This window comes from Podarcis erhardii (assembly GCF_964252035.2).
Source record: "Podarcis erhardii genome assembly, chromosome: Z".
NCBI classification, from domain to species: domain Eukaryota; kingdom Metazoa; phylum Chordata; class Lepidosauria; order Squamata; family Lacertidae; genus Podarcis; species Podarcis erhardii.
In genome coordinates this window covers 1,158,890-1,180,901 of record NC_138504.1, presented here as the reverse complement: position 1 = coordinate 1,180,901, position 22,012 = coordinate 1,158,890, and the positions used below count along the sequence as shown (strand labels likewise).

At 53.1% G+C, this 22,012-nt stretch overlaps 1 protein-coding gene across 1 annotated transcript in view; it reads right to left on the bottom strand.

Annotated features, from left to right (window-relative positions):
* The window catches only part of SHROOM4 (shroom family member 4), a 35,190-nt gene that overhangs the window by 7,959 nt on the left and 5,219 nt on the right, over window positions 1-22,012 (bottom strand). The window contains exons 2-5 of the mRNA XM_081846697.1: window positions 11,509-11,660; window positions 6,968-7,102; window positions 1,940-4,055; window positions 701-765 (exon numbers count right to left, since the gene is read on the bottom strand). Coding sequence (XP_081702823.1) covers window positions 701-765; window positions 1,940-4,055; window positions 6,968-7,102; window positions 11,509-11,660 — 2,468 coding nt within the window. The remainder of the gene's footprint in view (window positions 1-700; window positions 766-1,939; window positions 4,056-6,967; window positions 7,103-11,508; window positions 11,661-22,012) is intronic.

The following is a 22,012-nucleotide window of genomic DNA, read 5'->3' as shown; positions in this document are numbered from 1 at the left end:
ACACACACCCCATCCCTTGTGTTAACACCAGTTCTGCCTCAGCATCTCGGGAAGAAGCTTCTGACAGGAAGTGGGCTTCCAAAAGGCCAGCAAGGGTGTGTTGCTCTCTCCCACCTTCCTGGGTTGCTACAGCCATGGGGCAAACCCCTTCAGTCAGAAGGAAGGTTGGGCCAGTTTGCCCTCTCCACCCTGCCCCAGCTGGTTCGTGTGCCACATTCCTGGCTCTGGTTGTTTCAATGCTCAGTTCCCATTCTTCCTGAGGTTGCTGGTGGGTGGTGCTGGGCCTTCAAAGAAAGGCCCTCATTGATCTTGGTTGTGATGAATGCCAAGGGTGCCTTGAGGAAGTGGCGCCTCTCCCTAGAGCAGGATGGAATGGGTCCAGCCCCAGCAGCAAACACACAGGACTTAGCAGAGGTGGGAAGGAATGGCTCTTCTGTTGCTCCAGCCTACAAGAGTTCCCTATGTGGGCCTATGCCAGCCTCAGAGCCTCATGCAGTTTGGGGTGAGTGCTGATGACGGAGAAGGGCCTAGCATCTTGCGAGGAGGGGCCCCCAGCAGGAGCACCTCACAGACACCTGGGGACATCAAGTGAATCAGGAACTGCTGTGCCACGCTGCCGTTTTTCCTGCTTCCCCACCCCACCCATCTGTGGGCACCAACATCTAGCATTCCTTGCCCACCCCAGGAACCCCCTGCCTACCTCATGGACGGGCTCATCGTCTTCCTGCTGGGTGCAGGAGGCTCCCACTCACCCAAGGAAAAGTCCTGGAAAAAAAGGAACAGAGGCTGAGGGTGGTGGCACGAAGGGCCAGCCCACCCATGAAGCAAGGTGAGGCAACTGCCTCGGACTGCAGTAGCGTCAGGAGCAACAGATCCCAAAGCCAAACTTTCTCTCCCCACACTTTTCCCCCTGATGTCAATCTTCCCTCTCTTCTTCCCTGAAACAGAGGTAGGCCCAAATCTCGGGTCTGCCTCGGGTGCCAAAATGTCTTGAGCCAGCCCTTAGAGAGGTCTGGAATCCACCAGGCAATGATGAAGACTCTCCTTGGAATGGCTGACCAAGGGAGTAGTCCTATGACTGCCCTTCACCTTGATATGAGACCTCTGTTGATGCAGCCCAGACTAGCATTAGCTTCTATTTTACTTTACTTTTATTTTATTTTTTGCTGCTGCTGCACCACACTGTTGACTCACATGAAGTTTGTGGTCCTCTAAGACCCCAATATCCTTTTCACATGCACAGTGTCCATATAATAAAATCATAGAGTTGGAAGGGATCCCAAGGGTCATCTAATCCAATCCCCTGCAAATGCAGGAATCTCAACTAAAGCATACATACAGAATCATAGGGTTAGGGTTAGAGTAAAAGTACCACTCTATTCTGCCTTGGAGGGAAACCACCTAGAGACCCATGTCCAGTTCTGGGTGCCACAATTTAAGGATGTTGACTAGCTGGAGAATGTGCAGAGAAGGGCAGCCAAGATGGTCAAAGGTCTGGAAACCAAGCCTGATGAGGAGCCTTTGAAGGAGCTGGGGATGTTTAGCTTGGAAAAGAGGAGGTATCTATATCTTATCTTCTCCTGCTCGAGGCGAGGAGGGAACTAACCTTTGGCTTTAAGTTACAAGAAAGGAGATTGCAACTAAACTCCAGGAAGAACTTTCTGCCAGAAACAGCCCTTTCACAGTGGAAGAGATTCCCTTGGGAGATTGGAAGGCCATCTGCTATGGATGCCTGAGTGGAGATTCCTGCCTTCCCAAGGGTTGGACTAGATTACCCTCAGAGTCCCTTCCAAATCATTCTATGATTCTATGACTTGTTCCCTGCACAGTAAGCCTTTTTGGGAGGCTGGCTAGTTCCAAGACCCTTGGATGAGCAGCACCTGGCCCACATCCTCTCCCAGTCCTGCAACAGACCCCTCCCACACCCACACCCTCTTACCGCTAGAAAGGTCTTCCTCGCATGCCACGGTCCCCCCTCCTCCAAGAACTTGTGCTGGGCTGGGCAGCAGCAGCAGCCGCGACAGCGATTCCAGGCGTGCGAGTGGCAGTGGTGGGCCCAGTGGCCAGATGCTGCCGGCATGTTCCTGTGATGAGCTGCAGGGCACCGATCCCCACAGCAGCAAGCACAGCCTTCCCGGGCAGCACGTGAGCAGGGAAGGGGGCGCCAGTGATCACAGTCTTCCTCACACTGGGCCAATGGCTTGCAAAAGGCAGGCACCTCTGGAAGGAAGTCTTGGTAGGTGTGGGGTGGCGGGGGCTGCAGGAGCCTGTAGGGCTGGTCCACAGAGTGGCGGCGCTGGTCCCTGCGCTCGGAGCTGGCTGGCTGGAAGGAGTCCTGGTCCACCATCCTGGGGAGGGGTACCCCCGCTGGCCTGTTGTTCTGGCAGCTGAAGCCCCCAGAGGACAGCGGTTTGCTTGTCTCCTCAAAGAACTTCCTCCGCTCGGCAAAAGGCAGGAGGCCGGAGTCCTCAGGGGGCGGCAAGGGGCTCCCAGAATCAGCCACTGGCTGGTTCTGATGGTGGGGCTGCAGCTTGCGCTCTGGTGACCACCTCCAGCGGCCCCCTTGACTTCCTCCAGGTGGAAGAGCTCCCTGGGGCTTCATGGGGCTGGGGAAACCACTGTCTGCTGCAAAGACACTCAGCTCAGAGCCCCAGCGCCTGGGAAGTAGCGCTCTATGCTGGGTCAAGCCAGGAGGCCGGCCCTTGGGCATGGGAGGCGGAGGAGAGTGGGGCAGGGAAGGAGGGACAGGGGGGCTGCCGGGGGGCTCCCCTGCCTCCTGGTTGGACTCCCCTTCCTCCAACAGTGGAGTGGAGCCCTTTGCCTTTTGCAGCTGTGCTTTGCGCCACTGGATCTCGTTCCGCAAGTTGGTGGCAAAGCGGTCGCTGCGGCGACGCATATGGGCTGAGCGGTGCTGAGACAAACCCCCCTTCCTGGTGCCCACGATGCTCCCTTCCTCCTCCTGGCCCACCTCTGCCGATGCCTCCATGCTGGGTGCCTCCTTCAGGCCTGTGCTGGCATCTCCAGTGGGCTGCAGATGCAGGGAGGATGCCAGTTCGACAGAGGCACTCCTGGGTCGCTCTGGCCCCATGTGGCAGCAGCTGCTTTCAGAACGGGGGCTTTGCGCCTTTCTGGGGGAGCCCTGACTCTGCTGGGCCCCTGGGTTGCTCCTTTGCTCCACGTGCAGCGGAGACACAGTCCAGTGAGAGCCCTCCTGGGGGCAGGAGACGTGCAGAGCCTGCAGCTGAACCGCCAGCAGGTGTTCTGGGGCACTGTGACGATGGCTCAGTGCTCCAGCCCAGCAGGCCTTCCAGTGGGGCTGGCAGGCACCCTCGGGGCTGCCTGGCTTGGTCACAGTGGGGTCCTGGCTGCCTGTGTGAGGCTTGCCCAAGGAGTGTTCCCCACTGCTCTGCTCACCCGGAAGGGAGCTGGCACTCTGGGCTTCCTTCTCCATGGGGGTGGGCTGGTCAGCATGAGAACTCAGCAAGTAGTAATGCTCTGTGGGTGACTCCTTGCCCAGCTCGGGGTCCCTGCCTCGCACAGAAAGGAGCGTGTCCGAGGTCCAGCGGGCCTTGAGGCGAGGGGAGTCCTTCCGACGGCCTTCTGTGTTGGTTGGGGGCGGGTTACAGGCTCGCAGGCTGTCCTGCCTCACTGGCGGCTGGGGAGGGGTGGACACAACAGCTCTGGTAGAGCTGGGGAAGTGACTGTCCTGAAGGCAGGGGGCTGTCCTGGCACTAGGGGCAGGCCGGCTGGGCGAGGCGTGCAGGCCCACCGCTGCCACAGCTTCGCCACTGGTCTGCAGGTAACGGGGGTCTGGTGGGAGGCCTTCGGAGACACCGCCGTCCTCGGGCCGCAGGGCAGAGTCGGAGGCGTTGGAGCTGGCCGAGAAGGAGCTGTAGGCAGAGTCCCGCTTGTTCTGGTACATGGTCTGGTCAATGGGAGAGAGGCTGCCCTCGTAGTATGTCTGGCCACCCTGGTCCAAGCTTTCCATGCTCCCAAGGGAGCTGCTCTTGTCTGCGCTGCTGTGGCGAGCGAGGGGGTTCCAGGGCAAGGGATCACTGCGGGGAGAGGGGGGGATCCCTCATTAGGAGGCTGTAGACAAAAGTGCCTGTTGCCAGTAACCTTTCTTATTAATTTCTAAGAATATTTGCATACTGCTTCATTTATTGAATTATTAAATTTATTCACTTGAAGATCACAGGGTGGTTCACAACATAAAATCACAAAATGGGAACACAAAATACATAACAAAAAACCACAACCGAAACCCTCTCTTGAAATGAATCTAGAAAATTGGTTTACTCCAAAAGCACCTAGATCTGGTGTGTGACCACCCTTTCAAGAACCTTGCCCAAGAAGGGGAGACTGGAAAGTAGCCAGTAGTTAGTTTTTTTCAACTCCAGGGAGGATTTCTTGGCTGAGTGGTTTCACCACTGCCTCCCTGAAGCAGGCAGGGACCACCTCCTCCTCTCGCAAGACGGTATTAACCACTTCCCTGGCCCAGCCAGCTGTCCCTCCCCTGCTAGTTTCTATCAGCCAGGAGGAGCAAGGGTCCAGAGCGAAAGCGAGTGCCCTGACCGATCCTAGCACCTTGTCCATGTCTTTGAGCCTTACTAACGGAAACTCATCCAACACAACAGGACTAGACTGTGCTCTGGACACCCCTCGAGATTCATCTGCTGTTAACAGTGGCGTCAAGATCCTGGCAGATGTAAGCAGTTTTATCCAATGCTTTGCAACCAAATCACAGTGAGCTACTGTCTGTTCTCCCACCTCCTTTGCTCCCAACTGTAAAAGGTCCGGTACTACCCAGAAAAGCTCTGCCAGACACCATAATGAGGATGCAATGGAAGCAGAAGAGTATGTTTTCTTTGCTGCCTTCACTGCCAGTAGGTAGGCTTTGTGATGAACCCTCACCAGTGTTCGACTGCAGTCTACTAGAGTTTTCCTCCACTCATGTTCCAGCCATCACCCAGGGAGGAAACAAACTGAGAAGGTGCTGAGGGGTGATTGTGTCAATGGGCCAAAAGTCATCCAGATGTTCCACAAGTCAGCCAGGGCTTTGATAGGAACATCAGTCATATCAGCCAGAAAGTCCCCCAGAGCTGTCTAATAGGTAAAGAAGGTAAAGGATCCCTGGATGGTTAAGTCCAGTCAAAGGCAACTATGGGGTTGCGGCACTCATCTCGCTTTCAGGCTGAGGAAGCTGGTGTTTGTCCGCAGACAGCTTTCCAGGTCATGTCGCAAACATGACTAAACTGCTTCTGGCACAATGGGACACCATGACGGAGACCAGAGTGCACAGAAATGCCGTTTACCTTCCCGCTGCAGTGCTACCTATTTATCTACTTGCACTTTGACATGCTTTTGAACTGCTAGGTTGGCAGGAGCAGGGACAGAGCAACAGGAGCTCACCCCGTTGTGGGGATTCGAACCGCCAGCCTTCTGATTGGCAAGCCCCAGAGGCTCAGTGGTTTAGACCACAGTGCCACCCACTCTCTCACCAGAGCTGTCTGGAAATATATTGGATCCATCAGCTTCCGAGGGCAGACCCTTCTCATAGGTCCACCACCTCTGCAGAGGGGGGGAGGTGCTGAAAGCCTAGACTTCAAAAAGGAAGTGATCTAACTATGACATGGGATGGATGTCAATGACACCCACTTTCAGATCACCCTCTCCCCGCCCAATGACATGTTAGGGCAGCCCCATGGTCGTCATGGCAACTATGAAGTCCCAAGTGACCGCAGGGCCAACTGTTTTGGTATGGATGTTGAAGTACCCCAACACCGGCTGTCTAGGAGTCCTCAATACCATGCCTGAGAATAGGTGTGGTTTTTTGGCAAAATGTCTCGGGCAGGCCCTGACAGCACATCAGAAAATTCAGAAACGACAAAACCCAGCCTTTTGGCAACTTGTGCCCTCTTCCCCACTCCAGGCTGGAGGGCGTTGGCAGCCCTGCCCCCTTCACTCAGACAAGAGGCTGCAACTCATTACCTCCTCCCTGCTAGCAGCCAGGACGGCTCCCAAGCCGCCTCCCTTCCTGAAGGGAGATGAGCTCAAACCAAACAAGCATCTGAGGCATTGGGGGGGGGTGAAGAAATGCCAGGCTGGAGAGCTTCAGCACGAAGCCACTGCAATGTCCCACAGCCGAGCAAGGATGATTGTGCCACAGGGCCCAGGATAGGTCTGGGAAGCCAGTCAGCCAGCAGCAACTCCAGAGCCCAACCCATGAGCAGGCGGTGGGTGGGTGTGGAGGTGGCAGCAGGGTAGTGCAACTAGTAAGGAGCAGTCAAACTCACACCCTCCTCCTCCTCCTGCTTTCTGTTCCCAGACAAGGACCAGCCCCCGCCTATTTGAGGATGATGGGAATCAGTTTTCCAGATGTTTCTGAACTACAAGTCATGGAATCGTGGAATTGTAGAGTTGGAATGGACTCCTGAGGGTCATCCAATCCACCCCCTGCAAAGCAAGAATCTCAGCTCAAGCATCCATGACAGGTGGCCATAGGGTCCATCGCCCTTGACCACTGGCCATCCTGGCTGAGGCTACCAGGAGTTGGGGGCCAACAACTTTATCCTGAAAACTACCCTGTGATATTCAAACCCTTCAATATTATAATTCCATGGTCAGCCCCCTGAGAGAAAGAGCCCCGGGTGCCCCCACCGCCCCCTGCTGCCATGGGGAGAGAGGTGCTGCCAAACCAGACAGATGCCCAAGCCCATCCTGTGGAATGCCCTCCCATCAGACATCAAGGGGATGAGTAATTATATGTCTTTTATGAGACATCTGAAGACAGCCCTGTATAGGGAAGCTTTTTAAGATCTAATGTTTTACTATGTTTTTATATATGCTGGAAGCCATCCAGTGTGGCTGAGACAACCCAATCAGATGGGTGGGGTACAAATAAATTATTATTATTATTATTATTATTATTATTATTATTATTATTATTAGTCAGGCAGCCACTCACCTGGGGTCGCAGCCTGAGTGCCAGGAGAGGTTGAAGGCATCGGCCGGGAAGTGCATGGTGGTGTCAGCCTCAGTCCGGACTTCGGAGAGCTTGGCCAGGTGCCATGAGTGGGGCCTGATGAGAGGCACAACCCTCCTGTGGAGCATATCAAAGGGGGAGGAAATGAGCCAGAGGAAACAGGAGGCACACCTCCCCTCCTCCACCGCAGGGCCATCAGAAGGCCGGGCAGGCTACACACACACACACACACACACACACACACACACACACAGCATGAAGAACCAGCTGCATGAATGTAAGATGGGGAACAACTGGCCAGCCAGTAGTACATGTGAAAAGGATCTAGGGGTCTTGGTGAATCACAAGCTGAACATGAGTGGAGCTTAACATGACTGATGCAGCAGCAATGAAAGCTAAGGCTCTTCCAGGCTGCATCTCCAGAAGTTGAGTGTCTAGGTCAAAGGAAGTCCTAGTCTCAATCTATTCTGCCTTGGTCAGACCCCACCGAGAGTCCAGTGTCCAGTTTTGGGCTCCACCACTTAAGAAGGATATGGACAAGCTGGAAGGTGTGCAGAGGACAATGGCCAAGAAGATCAAGGGTCTGGAAACAAAGCCTTATAAGGAGCGGTTGAAGGAGCTGGGTATGTTTAGCCTGGAAATGAGGAGACTGGGAGGAAATATGAGAGGAGATATTGCAAGGGCTTGTTTTCTTCTGCTCTGGAGGACAGGACCCGATCCCATGGATTTAGGAAGACCTCTCTGACAGTAAGAGTTGTTTGGCAGTGGAACAGACTCCCACGAGGCGGGGGGCTCACCTTCTTTGGAGGTTTTTAAGCAGAGGCTACATGGCCATGTGTCACGGATGCTTGGCTGGAGATTCCTGAGGTCCCTTCTGACTCTACAATTCTAGGATTCTAAGATACTCTTCTCTCTCTCTCTCTCTCTCTCTCTCTCTCTCTCTCACCCCATCTTTCCCTCGTCTCTTCTCCCCCACACCCAAAGCCATCTCAAGGCACAGCCCCCCGCCACTGCCAACCCACATGCAGCTTTGCAGAATTTATACAAAATGTGCTGTGAGGCGGGTCTGGAGGTTGGCCAGAATTAAGCAAGATCTCGTTCTGGCAGGCAGCATGGGGGTGGGGGTGGGGGCGGGGGCGGGGGATGCCATGCAGAGATGGGGAGCTGGGAGCCTTTCTAGCTGCCACCCCCATGTAGCCCCCTGCAGAGCTATGGGTCAGGGATGGAGAGATTCCTATAACTTTGGAAGGGCTGCTTCTCAAGAGTACAATGGGTGTGGGAGGGAGAGGATGGTTCAGAAAGATGCCTAAGTGATGTTTCCTGTCTGTTGGAAGAGCCAATTTAATCAAAGAATTGTAGAGCTGGAAGGGACCCAAGGATCATCTAGTCTAACCCCCTGCAATGCAGGAATCTCAGATAAAGCATCCCGGACAGATGTACATCCAAGCTCTGCTTAAAAACCTCCAAGGAAGGAGAGCTCCCCCCCCCCACACACACACACCTTCCATCCCACTCTCAAACAGCTCTTGCTGTCAGAAAGTTCCTCCTGATGTTTAGTTGGAATCTCCTTTCTTCTAAAGTGATGTAGCTCCTTTAAAAAACCCAAAAGACACAGCGGGAAGGTTGGGGAAGGAAGGAGTCATTCAGAGGGAGGAAGTCTTCCATGCTTTCGCCCTTGTCTTATACAGCTGAAGCAGCCCCCCACCCCACCCCGTCCTCCCTTTTCACACATCCGACCTGGGAAGAGCTGAAGTTTGCAGCACACAAACCCTCAAGATCTCATTTTGGGGACAGGGTGGTGGTGACTCACCCTTCTTCAGCCACCAGAAAAAGCCAGGATGGGAGCTTTCCCAAATGGAACATAGGTAGCCCCCATAGGCAGAGCCAGGGCTTGCCCAAGACATTTTGGCACCGGAGGCGAATAGAAAAATTGTATCCCCCGCTCCACACCAGGGAAGATACGCGTCAGGAACAAGATGGGAGGGAAAAAGATCAGGACCCCCCGTGGATCCTGCCGCCTGAGCCCATGGCCTCAGCTGCCTTCATGGGAGGGCCAGCCCCTTCTCCCCCCATCCAGCTCAGCACCACCCAGACTGACCAGCAGCAATGGCTCCCCAGGGTTTCAGGTAGGAGCCTCTCCCAGCGCTACCTGCAGATGCTGTGGGGAGTTGCCAGCTGAGCTGCCTCGCCAGTGGGAGCCTGCAGACCCCAGAGCAAAGCAGCACAGCAGGCCTGGCAGCGAGGGTGTCTTCACCCACCCCAGTTAGGGTAGGAGACAGTGAAGAGAGGATTCGTCCCACCCCTTCTCCTCCAGACAAGGGACTCACCAGGCATGCCAGAAGGAGGTGGCAAATGGGATGGCCCCATGCACCCCAGGCACAGAACACTCACCTGTTCGTGGAGACCTGTGCGAGTGTCCGGCAGGACAAAGGAGCGCTCCAGGACTCCAGCCCACACGCTGCTGGGAGCTGTGGGGAATAAGCAGCTGAGGGGCCGGGACATGCAAGCCATCCCTACTCAAGAGGGAGGGGCTTCTTACTGGGCAGGCGTTTCCTGCCGCCGCCCCCCTCCTGCACTCCCCAAGCCAGACACCATTCCCATCCCCTTCCAGCCAGGAAGTGGTGAGGAAGTGATGTCCAGGGAGATAAGGGAGCACATGGAGCAGGCAGTGGTCATGTTGGAGGCCCCTAATGATGCAGAGGAACAGCAAAAGGGCTTCCTGGCTCTGTGGAGCAATGGGAATCTAGGAAAAAGGTCAGCTTGGGGAAGAAAACATCTGTCCACCCATCAGGCCCTCATGCAGGCAGGCCCAAATTTGAGTCAAGGTGAGGTGGCCGCCTCAGGTGGCAAGATAGCAAGGACAGAAGATGTGGATCTTTCTTCCCTCCTTGTTCCTGAGCTAGCTCTTCACCCACCCCTTATTCCCTGGTGGGGAGGAGGGGATCCTTTTGTCTTAGAGGTGAGGAGCTCTCCTGCCCCCCCCCACTGTGCCCCACAAGATGAGACAGTCCACTCTAGCCTGGCTGCAGGGGGAATCCCAGGACTCCTCTGTCTGAAACAGCTGCAGGCCTCCTTGTCCTGCCTTCGCCTCCACTCACCCCATGCAGGAAGCAGTAGTGACAGAGGGCAGGAAAAGTGAGGTCATCGGCCTCGGGAGGAAGATATACCGCTCTATTCTGCCTTGGTCAGACCACACCGGGAGTCCTGTGTCCAGTTCCAGTGGCCACAATTTGAAAATGATATTGGCAGGCAGCCAAAAAGGTTAATGCTCTTCTAGGCTGCATCAACAGAAGTCGAGTGTCCAGATTATAAGACCACTCTATTTTCCCTTGGTCAGAGCATACCCGGGGTCCTGTGTCCAGTTTTGGCACACTAATACTGTGTCAAGGTCTGACACCAGAGTTTAAAAAGGATATTGGCAGGTGTGCGGAGGAGGGCCACCAAGATTATGAATTTCTAAAGAGTTGTCACGTGGAAGATGGAATAAGCTTGCTTTCTGCGTTAAATAGGTTTTCACAGAGAAAAAAATGCGCCTCTGAAACTAGTTAAGAGAGAGGAAAGATGGGGAAAAGGAAGATCTATATCAGGAACAATAGGGAAAAGAAAAATCAACATTGGGATTTGCTGTTCCAGTGGATCCTGCCGCCTGAGGCAGTTGCCTCACCTTGCCTCACGGGTGGGCCGGCCCTGGCTGGCCCCATAAAAGAAACCCAAGGGTTTAATGATTCCTTAAATCATTATGTACAAATATTACAACTCCTTAAAATATTGTTGGTGTTTGATGGGGGATGGAGGGAATGAAATCTAGGCTGCTTTGGACCAGTCCTATGGAACTCCAGTTGCAGAAGCAGGTGTGAGAGATGGGGGTGTGATTTTAAGGGCACATCCACACTTATTTTCATAGTCAAAGAAATGTTTTTATTGGCACAGGTCCGCATTTTCCTAGTTCATGCTGAGCTCTTTTTTCTTTTTCTGCCCCTCCACTGTCCCCAAAAAAACCTGCTCTTTAACGCGGAATTGCAATTTGGATTTTGTGCTGATTGCATTTGCTCTGATTCAGCCACAAACAGCGAGTTTTCAGGGGGAAAGCACTGTAGCAGAAAACCTCCAAGAACTTGGACAGGGAGCTTAGAAATGCTGCACAAAAGTCTGGATGAGCCCTAAGAAACAAGGCGCCCTGTCATCCACCCTGTTGTTTGTCTGTCGCTAGGCTGGCTGCAAATAAGAGGTGCAGGTCCTAATTCCTGCCACTGGAGGGCAGCAGCAAGTTGGTCAAAGGAGCCCCACATCTGACAAGGAAGCACCAAATCAGATAAGGATCCCTGTCAACATTTCTCAAGCCCCCCTAAGGAGCACCATCAGCACCTGCAGGTCTTCTAATGGAATCACGGTTAGAAGGGACCCGCAAGGATCATCTAGTCCAACTCCCTGCAAGGCAGGAATCTCTACTCAACTTTAACAAGGGAGGAAGAGGAGAAGGGCAACAGAATGTGAGGCCAAAGGGAGACCCACAAAGCTCTCACCTCCGGAGGATCATCTTGAGGGTGCGGTAGGAGCCCTTGATGAGGATGAGGGCCTCCTGCCGAGAACCATACAAGGGCGTCCCGTTGATGTTCACCAGCTCGTCCCCAGGACACATATTCTGCGACAAGGATGCCTTCCCTCCATCCTCTACCTGTGAAGAGACACGGCCGTAAGCATCAGTGCAGGCAGGCAGGGGCTGATTCAAAGCTGCAAGCCCAACTGGGATACAGACTCCCAGACACTTGTCTCAGGGGCTACCCAGAACGGTTCGCAGTGAAAGAAATAAGTCATAAAACCCTAGACTCCTAGACTTGGAAGGGATTGTGAGGGAAAGGAATCTCAACACAATCCTCCCTGGCAGATGCCATTCAAGCTCTGCTTAAAAACCTCCGGTTAAGGAGTGTCCACTACCTCCTGAAGGAGTCCATTCCACTGTCAAACAGCTCTTGCCATCAGAACATTCTTCCCAATGTTGAGTTGGAATCTCCTTTCTTTTGCTTGAAGCCATTGTTTCAAGTCCTACCCTCCAGAGCAGGAGAAAGCAAGCTTGTTCCATCTTCCATGTGACAGCCCTTGAGGTATTTGAAGATGGCTATCATATCTCCTCTCAATCTCCTCTTTCTTTCAGGCTAAACATACCCAACTTCCTTATAAGGCTTGGTTTCCTGACCCTTGATCATTTTGGTTGCCCTCCTCTGCACACCTTCCAGCTTGTCAATATCCTTCTTAAATTGTGTTGCCCAGAATTGGACACACAGTATGCCAGGTGTGGTCTGGCCAAGGCAGAATAGAATGGTACTGCAACTTCCCTTGATCTGGATACAAGAATAGCATTAGCTTCTGTTGCTGCTGCATCACACTTTTGACTCACGTTAAGCATTTGGTCCACAAAGACCCCCTAGATCCTTTTCACGTGTACTACTGGCAAGCCTGGTGTCCCCCATCTTATATTTGTACAACTGCTTATTTCTGCCTAATTATTCCCACTTGGGAGCTCATTCAAATGTGCAAGCCTGCCTGGAGCGAGCCAGCAGTAAATGACACTGTGCAAGTTGGAATTAACTCTTTACTAGCAAAAACAAGATCTGCACAGGAATGCCAGGCCTAATGAGCACAGCAACTCATCTCTAACAGGTCTTGCCTCCATGAAGCAGTTGCTGAGACTGAAGGTTCCCGCCTCCCCAAAGCTGCCTAAGTCCCCTCCTTTCCAGGGTTTCCCCCAAGCAATCTGAGACTGTGTCTGCGCCTGTGTGAAGCTGACTTCTCCACCCTCTTCATGCCTTTCCTGGTTCTGGGAGACCAGGCGGAGGGGAGCTTGTCACAGCAGGAGGAAAAAACACTTGTGACTCTTCACCAGTCTGACTCACCTCTTCTTCTTGGCCTCTCTCCTCCCTCCCTCCCTCCTGCTTCAGCTTCTGGACTTGTCTCTGCTACAGACACTCCCTACTCTCTAAGCCCCCTCTTCAGCTTCCAAGGCCTCCTCCTCACAGGTTTCTCCCTCTGACTGCTCATTTTCATCCCACCATCAATCCCCTGGCTCTGAGCCTCCCTCCCTTGGGGGTTCCCCAGCTGGTTCCCTGCACCATTCCTCTTCGTCCAACCAGTCCATGATAAAGCCTAGCTGGGATCCAGCCTCCTGGGCACTTGCCACAGGGGCTGGTCAGGCAATTCACACACACCAAACTGGGCCAGCTTCCCCAAAGGGCTCACTGTGTGAGGCATAAGTCCTTCCCTTTAGCCCAAGCACTTGTGTGAAGAGCCACACAAACCTCAGAAATGAGGCTGGGTCAAATTCCAGCTGCAAAATTGTTTCACCAGGCAGAGTTAGAAGGGTTATACAGAGAGAGAACGCTCCCCCCAATCTTCTAACACTTGCTTTAAACAGTAATTTGAGGACAGGTTTTGAGGATTCGAAGTAGCAAGGCAACCAGGGCCGGCCCACCCATGAGGCCATGTGACACAAGTGCCTTGGGTGGCAAGATCCACAGAGGCAGTGAGTCCCAATGTCGATTTATAGTTCCCCTTTGTTCCTGATGCAGATCTTCGCTCACCCCTCTTCCCTGGCGCAGAGGAGAGGGCACCATTTTGGGGTTTGCCTCAAGTGGTAAAATCATTGGGCTGGCCCTGAGAGCAACCACAAGCAACAAGTCACAATCCTTGCAGCTGTCTGCTCAGCCCTTTCTTCAAACAGTGCAGACAGCGGCATCTACACCCACGCAGACGGCAGCAGGGCCCCAAACCCTTCCATTTGGGGCAAAGCATTCATACAGTGTTGCCCCTCTTTGCTAAGTTCCCCACAGCCACGGGGTTCTCTTCATTCCTAAAAACAGGCCCCCACCAAGAAGCCCTGCAGCAGTCCCATCTTACAGCCAGGGAGAGCAATACACCCATTGACCCCCACGAGCATCACCCCACCATTTGCACTTCAGCTCACCTGGACTTTGCCCTCTTCCCTCCACTTGCCTCCCTGCTTCCACTCACCCTCAAAGCCCCAGCAAGGGACCAGGATGCTAACGGGTGTGAAAGAGGCGTCCCGGGGAAGGCTGGCCGGCTGCAGAACTAAGAGAGACCCCCATAGCCAGCCTGTCCTCCTGCCATGGTGCACTCTCTCACCTCCTCTGGACCAAAGACCCCCAAGCCAGGCAGCTCTGCCCAGGAGAAGCTCCAGGGCCAAGTGGGGACAGAGGGGCTGGGCTGGGCTGCCCTTCCCTGCCAGAGTCACATGAGCCCAAGAGCAACTGCAGGGAGCTCCCCCAGCTGTTTCCCTGGATGAGACAAGGGCCCTTTGTGCTGCTCAAATGCCAGCAGGACGGTCCAGAACCCACAGAGCCCTTGCACAGCGGCCGGCGAAGGGCTCTGTCCACGCCAAGGCCGTGCCTGGCAGCCTGCACCAGGGATAACGGTGGAGGAGTGGGTGGCAGGCTGCAGGCATGCGTAAGTGGCGAGGGGGGGCTGGGATGCCATCACACCCTCCCCCAAACAAAGCACAGAGCCCACTGCACTTTCTTCTAGCGGTTCAGCTGCCAATGTGCAGGTTTGGGCAGGTGGCCTAGTCCATTGCAGGGATGGAGGCACTTTGAGGAAAGAAGAGCCAAGCTCCTCCACCTGCGGGGAGGAGAGGGGCTGCCCTGTGCTTCCAGGCTGTGGTCTCTCTTCAGCAATAAGGCGAACACGATGGCTGTTGAAAGCAGTAAATGCCTCAGAATTGCTGGGAATCACAAGTGGGGAGAGGTCTGCTGTGGAGCTCAGGACCTCCTCGTGGCATTCCCAGAAGAGGCACCATGAGAACAGGATGCCGGTTGACAGAAGCGGGCCTTTGAGCCTGATCCAGCTACACAGATGAGTCTTTGGGCCTGATCCGGCTACAGGGCTGCTCCTCTCAAGCCCTGTTCTCTGTAGAGAGGGCCACTACCCAAGGCAAGCGCTTCTCTTTCTCCTTGCACGGTGCAGTGGGCAAGACATGGGGGAGAAGCCACCACCCTTTCTCTGCTGGCCTTCTTCTGTGCCTGCTGGGCTCCCTCAGGGATCTGGCAGAAGTGAGAGTCCCAAGGTGAGGTGGCTGCCTCAGGTGGCAGGATCCAGAAACAAACACAACCATATGTCAGGAGTGCTCTGATGGTGTTTCCTGCTTGGCAGGGGGTTGGACTCGATGGCCCTTGTGGTCTCTTCCAACTCTATGATTCTATGATTCTATGAAACACAAGATGGAGAGTTTGTTGCAAATTGGTATGTATGTGAGGTCCCTTTTTGAGAACCCCAAACCTCAGGAGCTAGAAATGGCAGGACAGCCCCACCTCAGTTCCTAAGCAAATCAGGAAAGGATGCCAGCGCAGGATGTTAATACTTAACCACTAAGGCACAGAATGGATCGACTCCCTAAGCCAAAGCTACCACTCCCATCACCTTTGACCGCTGACCACACTGGATGGGTCTGATTGAAGATGGAGCCCCACAAAAGCTCCCCACCACTGCCTTAAGGGAAGGCATACCTTGTCCATGAACAGCTCAGAGGATGCAGCAAAAAAGCTAATGCTATTCTAGGCTGCATCAACAGAAGTGACAACCATTTAGATATCTGAATATGGCTCTCATATCTCTCCTCTTCTCCAGCCAAACATCCCAACCGCCCTCCTCATAAGGTTTGGTTGGTTTCCAGACCCTTGAAGAGCTTGGTCACCTTCCTCTGCACACATTCCAGCTTGTCAACATCCTTCTTACATTTTGGAGCCCAGAACTGGACACAGTATTCCAGACGTGGTCTGACCAAGGCAGAATAGAGTGGGACTATTGCTTCCCTTGACCTGGACACTAGACTTCTCTTGATGCAGCCTAGAAGAGCATTTGCCTTTTTAGCTGCTGCATCAAAAGGTAATACTGTTCTTGGTTGCATCAAGTCTTCCTGAAGGAGCTCACAGGAGTTTTCTATTTCCACCCGCCACCAGGCAAACCAGGAGACTTCAGGTCAGGCCTGGAGGTCTCAGAACCCTAGGCCCCTGGAAGCTGTTCTACCCATCTGAATGCATTCAAATTCAGAAGATCTGGCGGGCATCTCATTCTAGAATCATCTAGAATAAAAGAAACAAACTGCTTTCAGCCAATGTGTGCTGGTCTTCTCAATTTTATTTTTAAAATAGAAACGCCAAATACTTTTAATGGCATACTCAGCTAGACATGTTGACTTTTTTTAGGGTGGGGTCCACCACCTATCCTTTTTGCAAGAATTTAGACGGGAACTGATGACTGTTTCTTAACCAGGCGGCTTCTGCTCTGCCTTCCGAGACTGTAAGAGCTTTGTTTGAGAGGAGGAGTGGGAGGGGAAACGGATATGAAATCCCGTTTAGCTGCTGGGTTACTGTTCCACATTTTGAAGCAAGCCCCGGTAGCTGGGAAAACCAGCTCTGCAAATAAAGGCCAGAAAAAGTTCCTAGCCTGCAAGGACAGGGCACACACTCCCTACTCTGTGTCCAGTTAGCTAACAGAAGTCTCACATCTCCAAGAGGAAAGTTTCAGGACATGATGTGAAGAGGCAGGCAAGGCCCTCAAGAGCCATGCAAATAGATCCCCTTCCCAGGCAAACAGCAACAGGAATCCACGCCCTCCCAAAAAAAGCTGAGGCAGCCCATCCATGAGACAAGTGAAGCCTTGCGTGGCAGATACACCTCCCGCCACTGCATTACTGCCAGCCCTGCTGGGGCTTTTCCTGTCCAACAGCGACAGTGCAACTGGCCTCACAGGGATCTGTTTCTCAGTGACTGGGAGCAGAGGTGCAGCAGGGTGTGGAGGGAAACAGGGAGGCATTTCCATCTGCCCTCCCACTGCTGCCAGACTGCTCTCCCCTCCCTCAGGAGCACAATTAGGCACACAACCAGGAGTAACCAGCTGCACAAATATAAAATGACGGGCACTTGGCTTGCCAGCAGTACAGGTGAAAAGGATCTAGCACAAGTCAACAATAAGATGAAGCAGCAAAAAACGAAAGACAAAAAGCTAATGCAATTCTAGGTTGCATTAGCAGAACTCAAGAGAAGTAATAATCCCGCTCTATTCTGCCTTGGTCAGACCACACAGAGGAGGGCAACCAAGATGATCAGGGGTCTGGAAACCAAGCCTTATGAGGAACAGTTGAAGGAGCTGCGTATGTTTAGCCTGGATAAGATGAGACTGGGAGGAGATATGATAACCATCCTCAAATATCTTAAGGGCTGTCACATGGAGGAGGGAGCAATCATCTTTTCTCCTACTCTGGAGGGGAGGACCCAGTGTTAGAAATTCGTCAGGTACCAAGTGTGTTTTGTGACTGGTGTGGATCCAACTGCAAGCAGGTGGAGAATTCTGGATGCCTGGTTTGTGATTGACTTCTCCACCTGGCTGCTCCCTCCAGCTTTCTTAACCAGGTAAAAGGAAGAGCTTATTTACTGCATTCATATCCCAATTTTTTCTCCAAGGAGTACATGGAGGAGCCAAGCCCATGTCTTCAGGTTACAAGGAAGGAGATCCCACCTTTCTACATCAAGAAGAACTTTCTGAGAGTAAGAGCACTGTGACAGTGGAAAATATTCACTCAGAAGGTTGTGGACTGTCCTTCCTTAGAGGTTTTTAAGCAGAGGTTGGATGGTCATCTGTCCTGGATGCTTTAGCTGAGATTCCTGCCTTACAGGGGGTTGGAATCGATGAGCCTTGGCATCCCTTCCAGCTCTAAGATTCTATTATTCTATGACCAGCACATTCTCCACGAAGGCCACTGGAACCGAAAAAGAAAACACAGCGCTCTCCGGATGCTGTACCTTCCTTTATTTGGGGAATAAAGTACATATGGGGAAGACAGATAGGCAGTGTGTCCTTGACACTGCACCTCCTGCATGCCTGTGCTCTTTCCTCAGCTCCCAGCTGGAGCTCCTCAAGAGCCCAGAAGCAGCTGCAATGGAGGAGGAGGAGGAGGAGGAGAGGAACAGCCAGCCTGGACTGCAGAAGGCTCAGGATGTGGCAGCGGCGGCTCTTTTAAGCTCTGGCCAAGCCTGCCTCAGCCAGGCGGATCATTCCCAGCTGTGTCCCAGAGGCCCTGGAAGCGGGCTGCAACATAAACTACGGAACTCACTTCTGTAGGCGGCTTCACAAAAGGACTTGGCAAATTAGTGGAGGGCTATCGGCAGCTACTAGCCATGATGGCAATGCCTCTGAGTAAGAGCTGCTGGGAATTGCAGGTGGGCAGAGTGCTGTTGCCATCTGGTCTTTCTTGCTCGCTTCCCATTGGGGCACCTAGGTGGCCTCTGTGAGAACAGGATGCCAGACTAGATGGGGCCCTTGGGCCTGATCCTGTAGCAAGGCTCTTCTTCTTCTTCTTCCATTCCTATGCAGCTGTGGAAGGCTCACTCAAAGTTCAGGGAGCGCCTACACCCCAGAAGTGGGCACCCCAGTACTTCCTATGCTGGGCGGCCCTCAGCAAATGAGAGCCAGAGTGTTATAGCAGTTAGAGTGCTGAACTAAGACCTAAAAGTCCAGGGTTTCTAGTTCCTGCTCAGCCATGAAGCTCACCAGGTGGTCTCGGACCTACTTTTGTCTTCTCTCAGCCTTGCCTACCTCACAGGGTAGTTGTGAGGATAAAACAGGAAAGAGGAGAACCACGGACACAACCTGGAGCTTTTTGTAGGAAAGAAGGTGGGACAGAAACATAATAAAAAATTAAAAGTGAGCCAAGGTGCAGATATGCTCCCTGGAGGTGGAACGTTTGTGTCTCACACACACACACACCCCTTTGTGCCATTCTCCAGCCTGGCATGCAACAAACATTGCCACTGTGTCTGGCACAGCTCCAGCCAAACCCAACTTCTGGCCAAAGAAAAGCCAACACCTTTCATCCTCCTCCGCAGAAACAGGCAGGTCCTTCAAAAGTCTCATGGGCAGCCTTGGGGTGGCCTTGGGGCCCGCTCTGCTCCACTGCCAATCAGAAAGAGAGAATGTGGTCCTTTGCATGGCAATTAAGGCTTCTCTCCATGACAACAACCAAAGTGTCCCATTGCGCCAGAACATCACAAGACACTCAACATGCACAGGGACAGTGCAAGGCCCTGTGGCTAAAAGGGCTCATCCAGACTTCATTTTATGCCATACTTCTTGGCACAGGTCTGGGCTTTAGAATTGCCTGTCCAAGCAGGCGAGAACCCACTTCACAACTGAATTGGAGAAAGAGGCAATCTGCAGAAAACCCATTTGTCCAGATTCAGTGTGAAAGAATGAGTTCTTGGAGGGAAAGTGCATGGACATAAGAAAAACCGCTTGGAACTCAGACACAGCACTTCAAAGCATGGGCCTGTGTCTACAAAGCATGGGGTAAAAACAGGATCATAGAATCATAGAACTGTTGAGTTGGAAGAGACCCCAAGGGGCCCAACCCCCTGCAATGCAGGAATGTCAGCTAAAGCATCCCCGACGGATGGCCATCCAACCTCTGCTTATAAACCGCCAAGGAAGGACAGTCCACAATCTCCCAAGGAAGCCCATTCCACTGTAGGGGATAGGATGGGACACTGGTAGTGCTGTGGTCTAAACTACCAAGCCTCTTGGGCTTGCCGATCGGAAGGTTGGCAGTTCGAATCCACTTAACAAAGGTGTGCCCCAGTTGCTCTGTCCCAGCTCCTGCCAGCCTAACACTTTGAAAGTCTACCAGTCTACCAGTGCAATTAGATAAATAGATACTGCTGTGGCAGGAAGGTAAATGGCATTTCCATGCACTCTGGCTTCCATCACAGTGTCCCATTGTGCCAGAAGCGGTTTGGTCATGCTGGCCACATGACCCGGAAAACTGTCTGTGGACAAAGGCTGGCTCCCTCAGCCTGAAATGCGAAATGAGCGTTGCACCCCAGAGTCAAGTTTGACTATGTCTACTGTCCAGGCGTCCTTTACCTTTTACCTTTACCTATCTCCAGTGCCAACAGAGAAGGGGATTATTAATCAAAGAAGAACCTTCGGACAAAAGAGGGCTCCACTTCTACCAAAAGCCACAGAATACAGGCCAGGCAATAGAAAGCACAGTGCATAGTTAAATTGTGGGTTTCACTCCCAAAACAAGTAGGGATGTCCACCAACTTCACTCAGGATGCGCCTAGCAGTGGCTGCTAGCTAACCACAATGGCTCTGCTCTACACCCATTGCCAGTTTCTGTGATTTCAAGTGTGGAGAGTTGCTGTTGCGCTCAGACCCTGGTTGGCGGCCTCCCAGGAGAAGTATTTGGCTGGCTACTGTGAGAACAGGATGTTGGGCTAGACAGGCCCACGTTGACCTGATCCATCACAGCTCTTCCTGCATTCTTATCCATGGAGGAGTGATGGATTGCAATGAGATAACGATGAGTTGGCCAGCAGCAAGTCACGTTCAAAGCCAGGCAGGAGAGACAGAGAGAGACAGAGCAACCCTCAGCAACAGTGGGAGAAGACGGCATCTGTTGACATCTCTGCCCAAAGCCAGACAAGCATCCAAGGCAGGGGGAGAAGGCAGCTCCTTTACCCATTAGGCAGCTATGCAGAGGGGAAAGGGCGTGAGACACAGTGGGCTCTCGGCCAACAGATCCCTACTGGCAGACATAGATGGCTGCACCCTGTGTCCAGGACCTCCCATCCCTCAAATCTTAAATAAATTCCCCAGACATGAACACATTTAATTTACATCATTCAACACTGGTTTCAAAGTGTTGCAGACATCAAGGGAGGCATGCCCTGGACCCCAGGGCTAGCCCCAGAGATTTTGGCACCTGAGGCAGACTCCAAAATAGCACCCCCTCCCTACCAGGCAAGAAGGGGTAAGGGAAGATTTACATCAGGAACAAGGGAGAAAGATTGACATCTTCTACCATGGTGGATCCTGCTGCCTAAGGCAGTTGCCTCACCTTGCCTCATGGGTGAGTCGGCTCTGTCTGGGCCTTTTCAGGTCATGGTGGGGAGGAAGGCCATAACCCGACCAGGGTGCTGCTAATAAGCCTCTTCCAGGAAGGCGGAAGGCATCCACAAGCCTTAAGAACATAAGAAGAGCCTGCTGGATCAGGCCCAAGGGAACCCATCCAGTCCAGCCTCCTGTTCTCACAGCGGCCAGCCAGATGCCCCAGTGGGAAACCTGCCAGCAGGACCTGAGCATGAGGGCAACTCTCCCCTCTGCAGCCTCTAGCAACTGGCATTTGGAAGCACCGCTGCCTCTGACCATTGGTCGCCACTGTATAGCTTCTGCTGCCGCATTCCTGCTATTCCACACTTTGCTGCAAACCCAGAATATGACAACAGATGTCCCCCCCCCTCAGGAAACAGCTGCTGGCTTGCAGCTGGATGAAGCCCACAGACACCATGCTGTGGGAGGAAAGGCAACCTCCGCCTCCTCCCCACATTCTGGACCATGCCCCTTCTTGGCAGCTGCTGCCTTTCACTCCAGAGAGTGCCCTTGGAGGCAGCGGCACAGACCGACCCTCTTTCACAGCCTCCCCATCCAGGGGCCTTCCAGGTGTTTGGACTACAACTCCCACCAGCCCCAGCCATCGCTGGCATGTGCTGATGAGCTGCGGTCCTAGGTTGGGGAAGGCTGGTCTACTCTAGGATATTGTAGGGAAGTGACAAATCAAGGTGGATACTCAGCTCCATCCATGCTTCACGCCTCTCCCTCTGCATGCTTACCTTTTGCCCCACGCACTACATGCACAAATCCACACTTTCCCAGTCAACGTTTGAGCACTTTTCTTTCCTTTCACCACAATTGGAGCAAAGAGCAATCTGCTGGAAGCTTGAATTGCTGTTTGCTGCAATTCAGCATTAAAGAGTGGGGTTTTCATGGGGAAAGTGATAAAAAATAAGTGCCTGGACACAGTTTTTTAAAGCATGAACCTGTTCCTAGAAACACAGCAAAATAGGAAGTCTGGATGAGCCCTTTGCAACATATCCTTGAGGCTGGAGATGGGAGGGAAGAGCAGCACAGCCACAACTCCCTGCAGGGCTAGTGTTAAATGCAAAGGACTTCAGAGGATACACA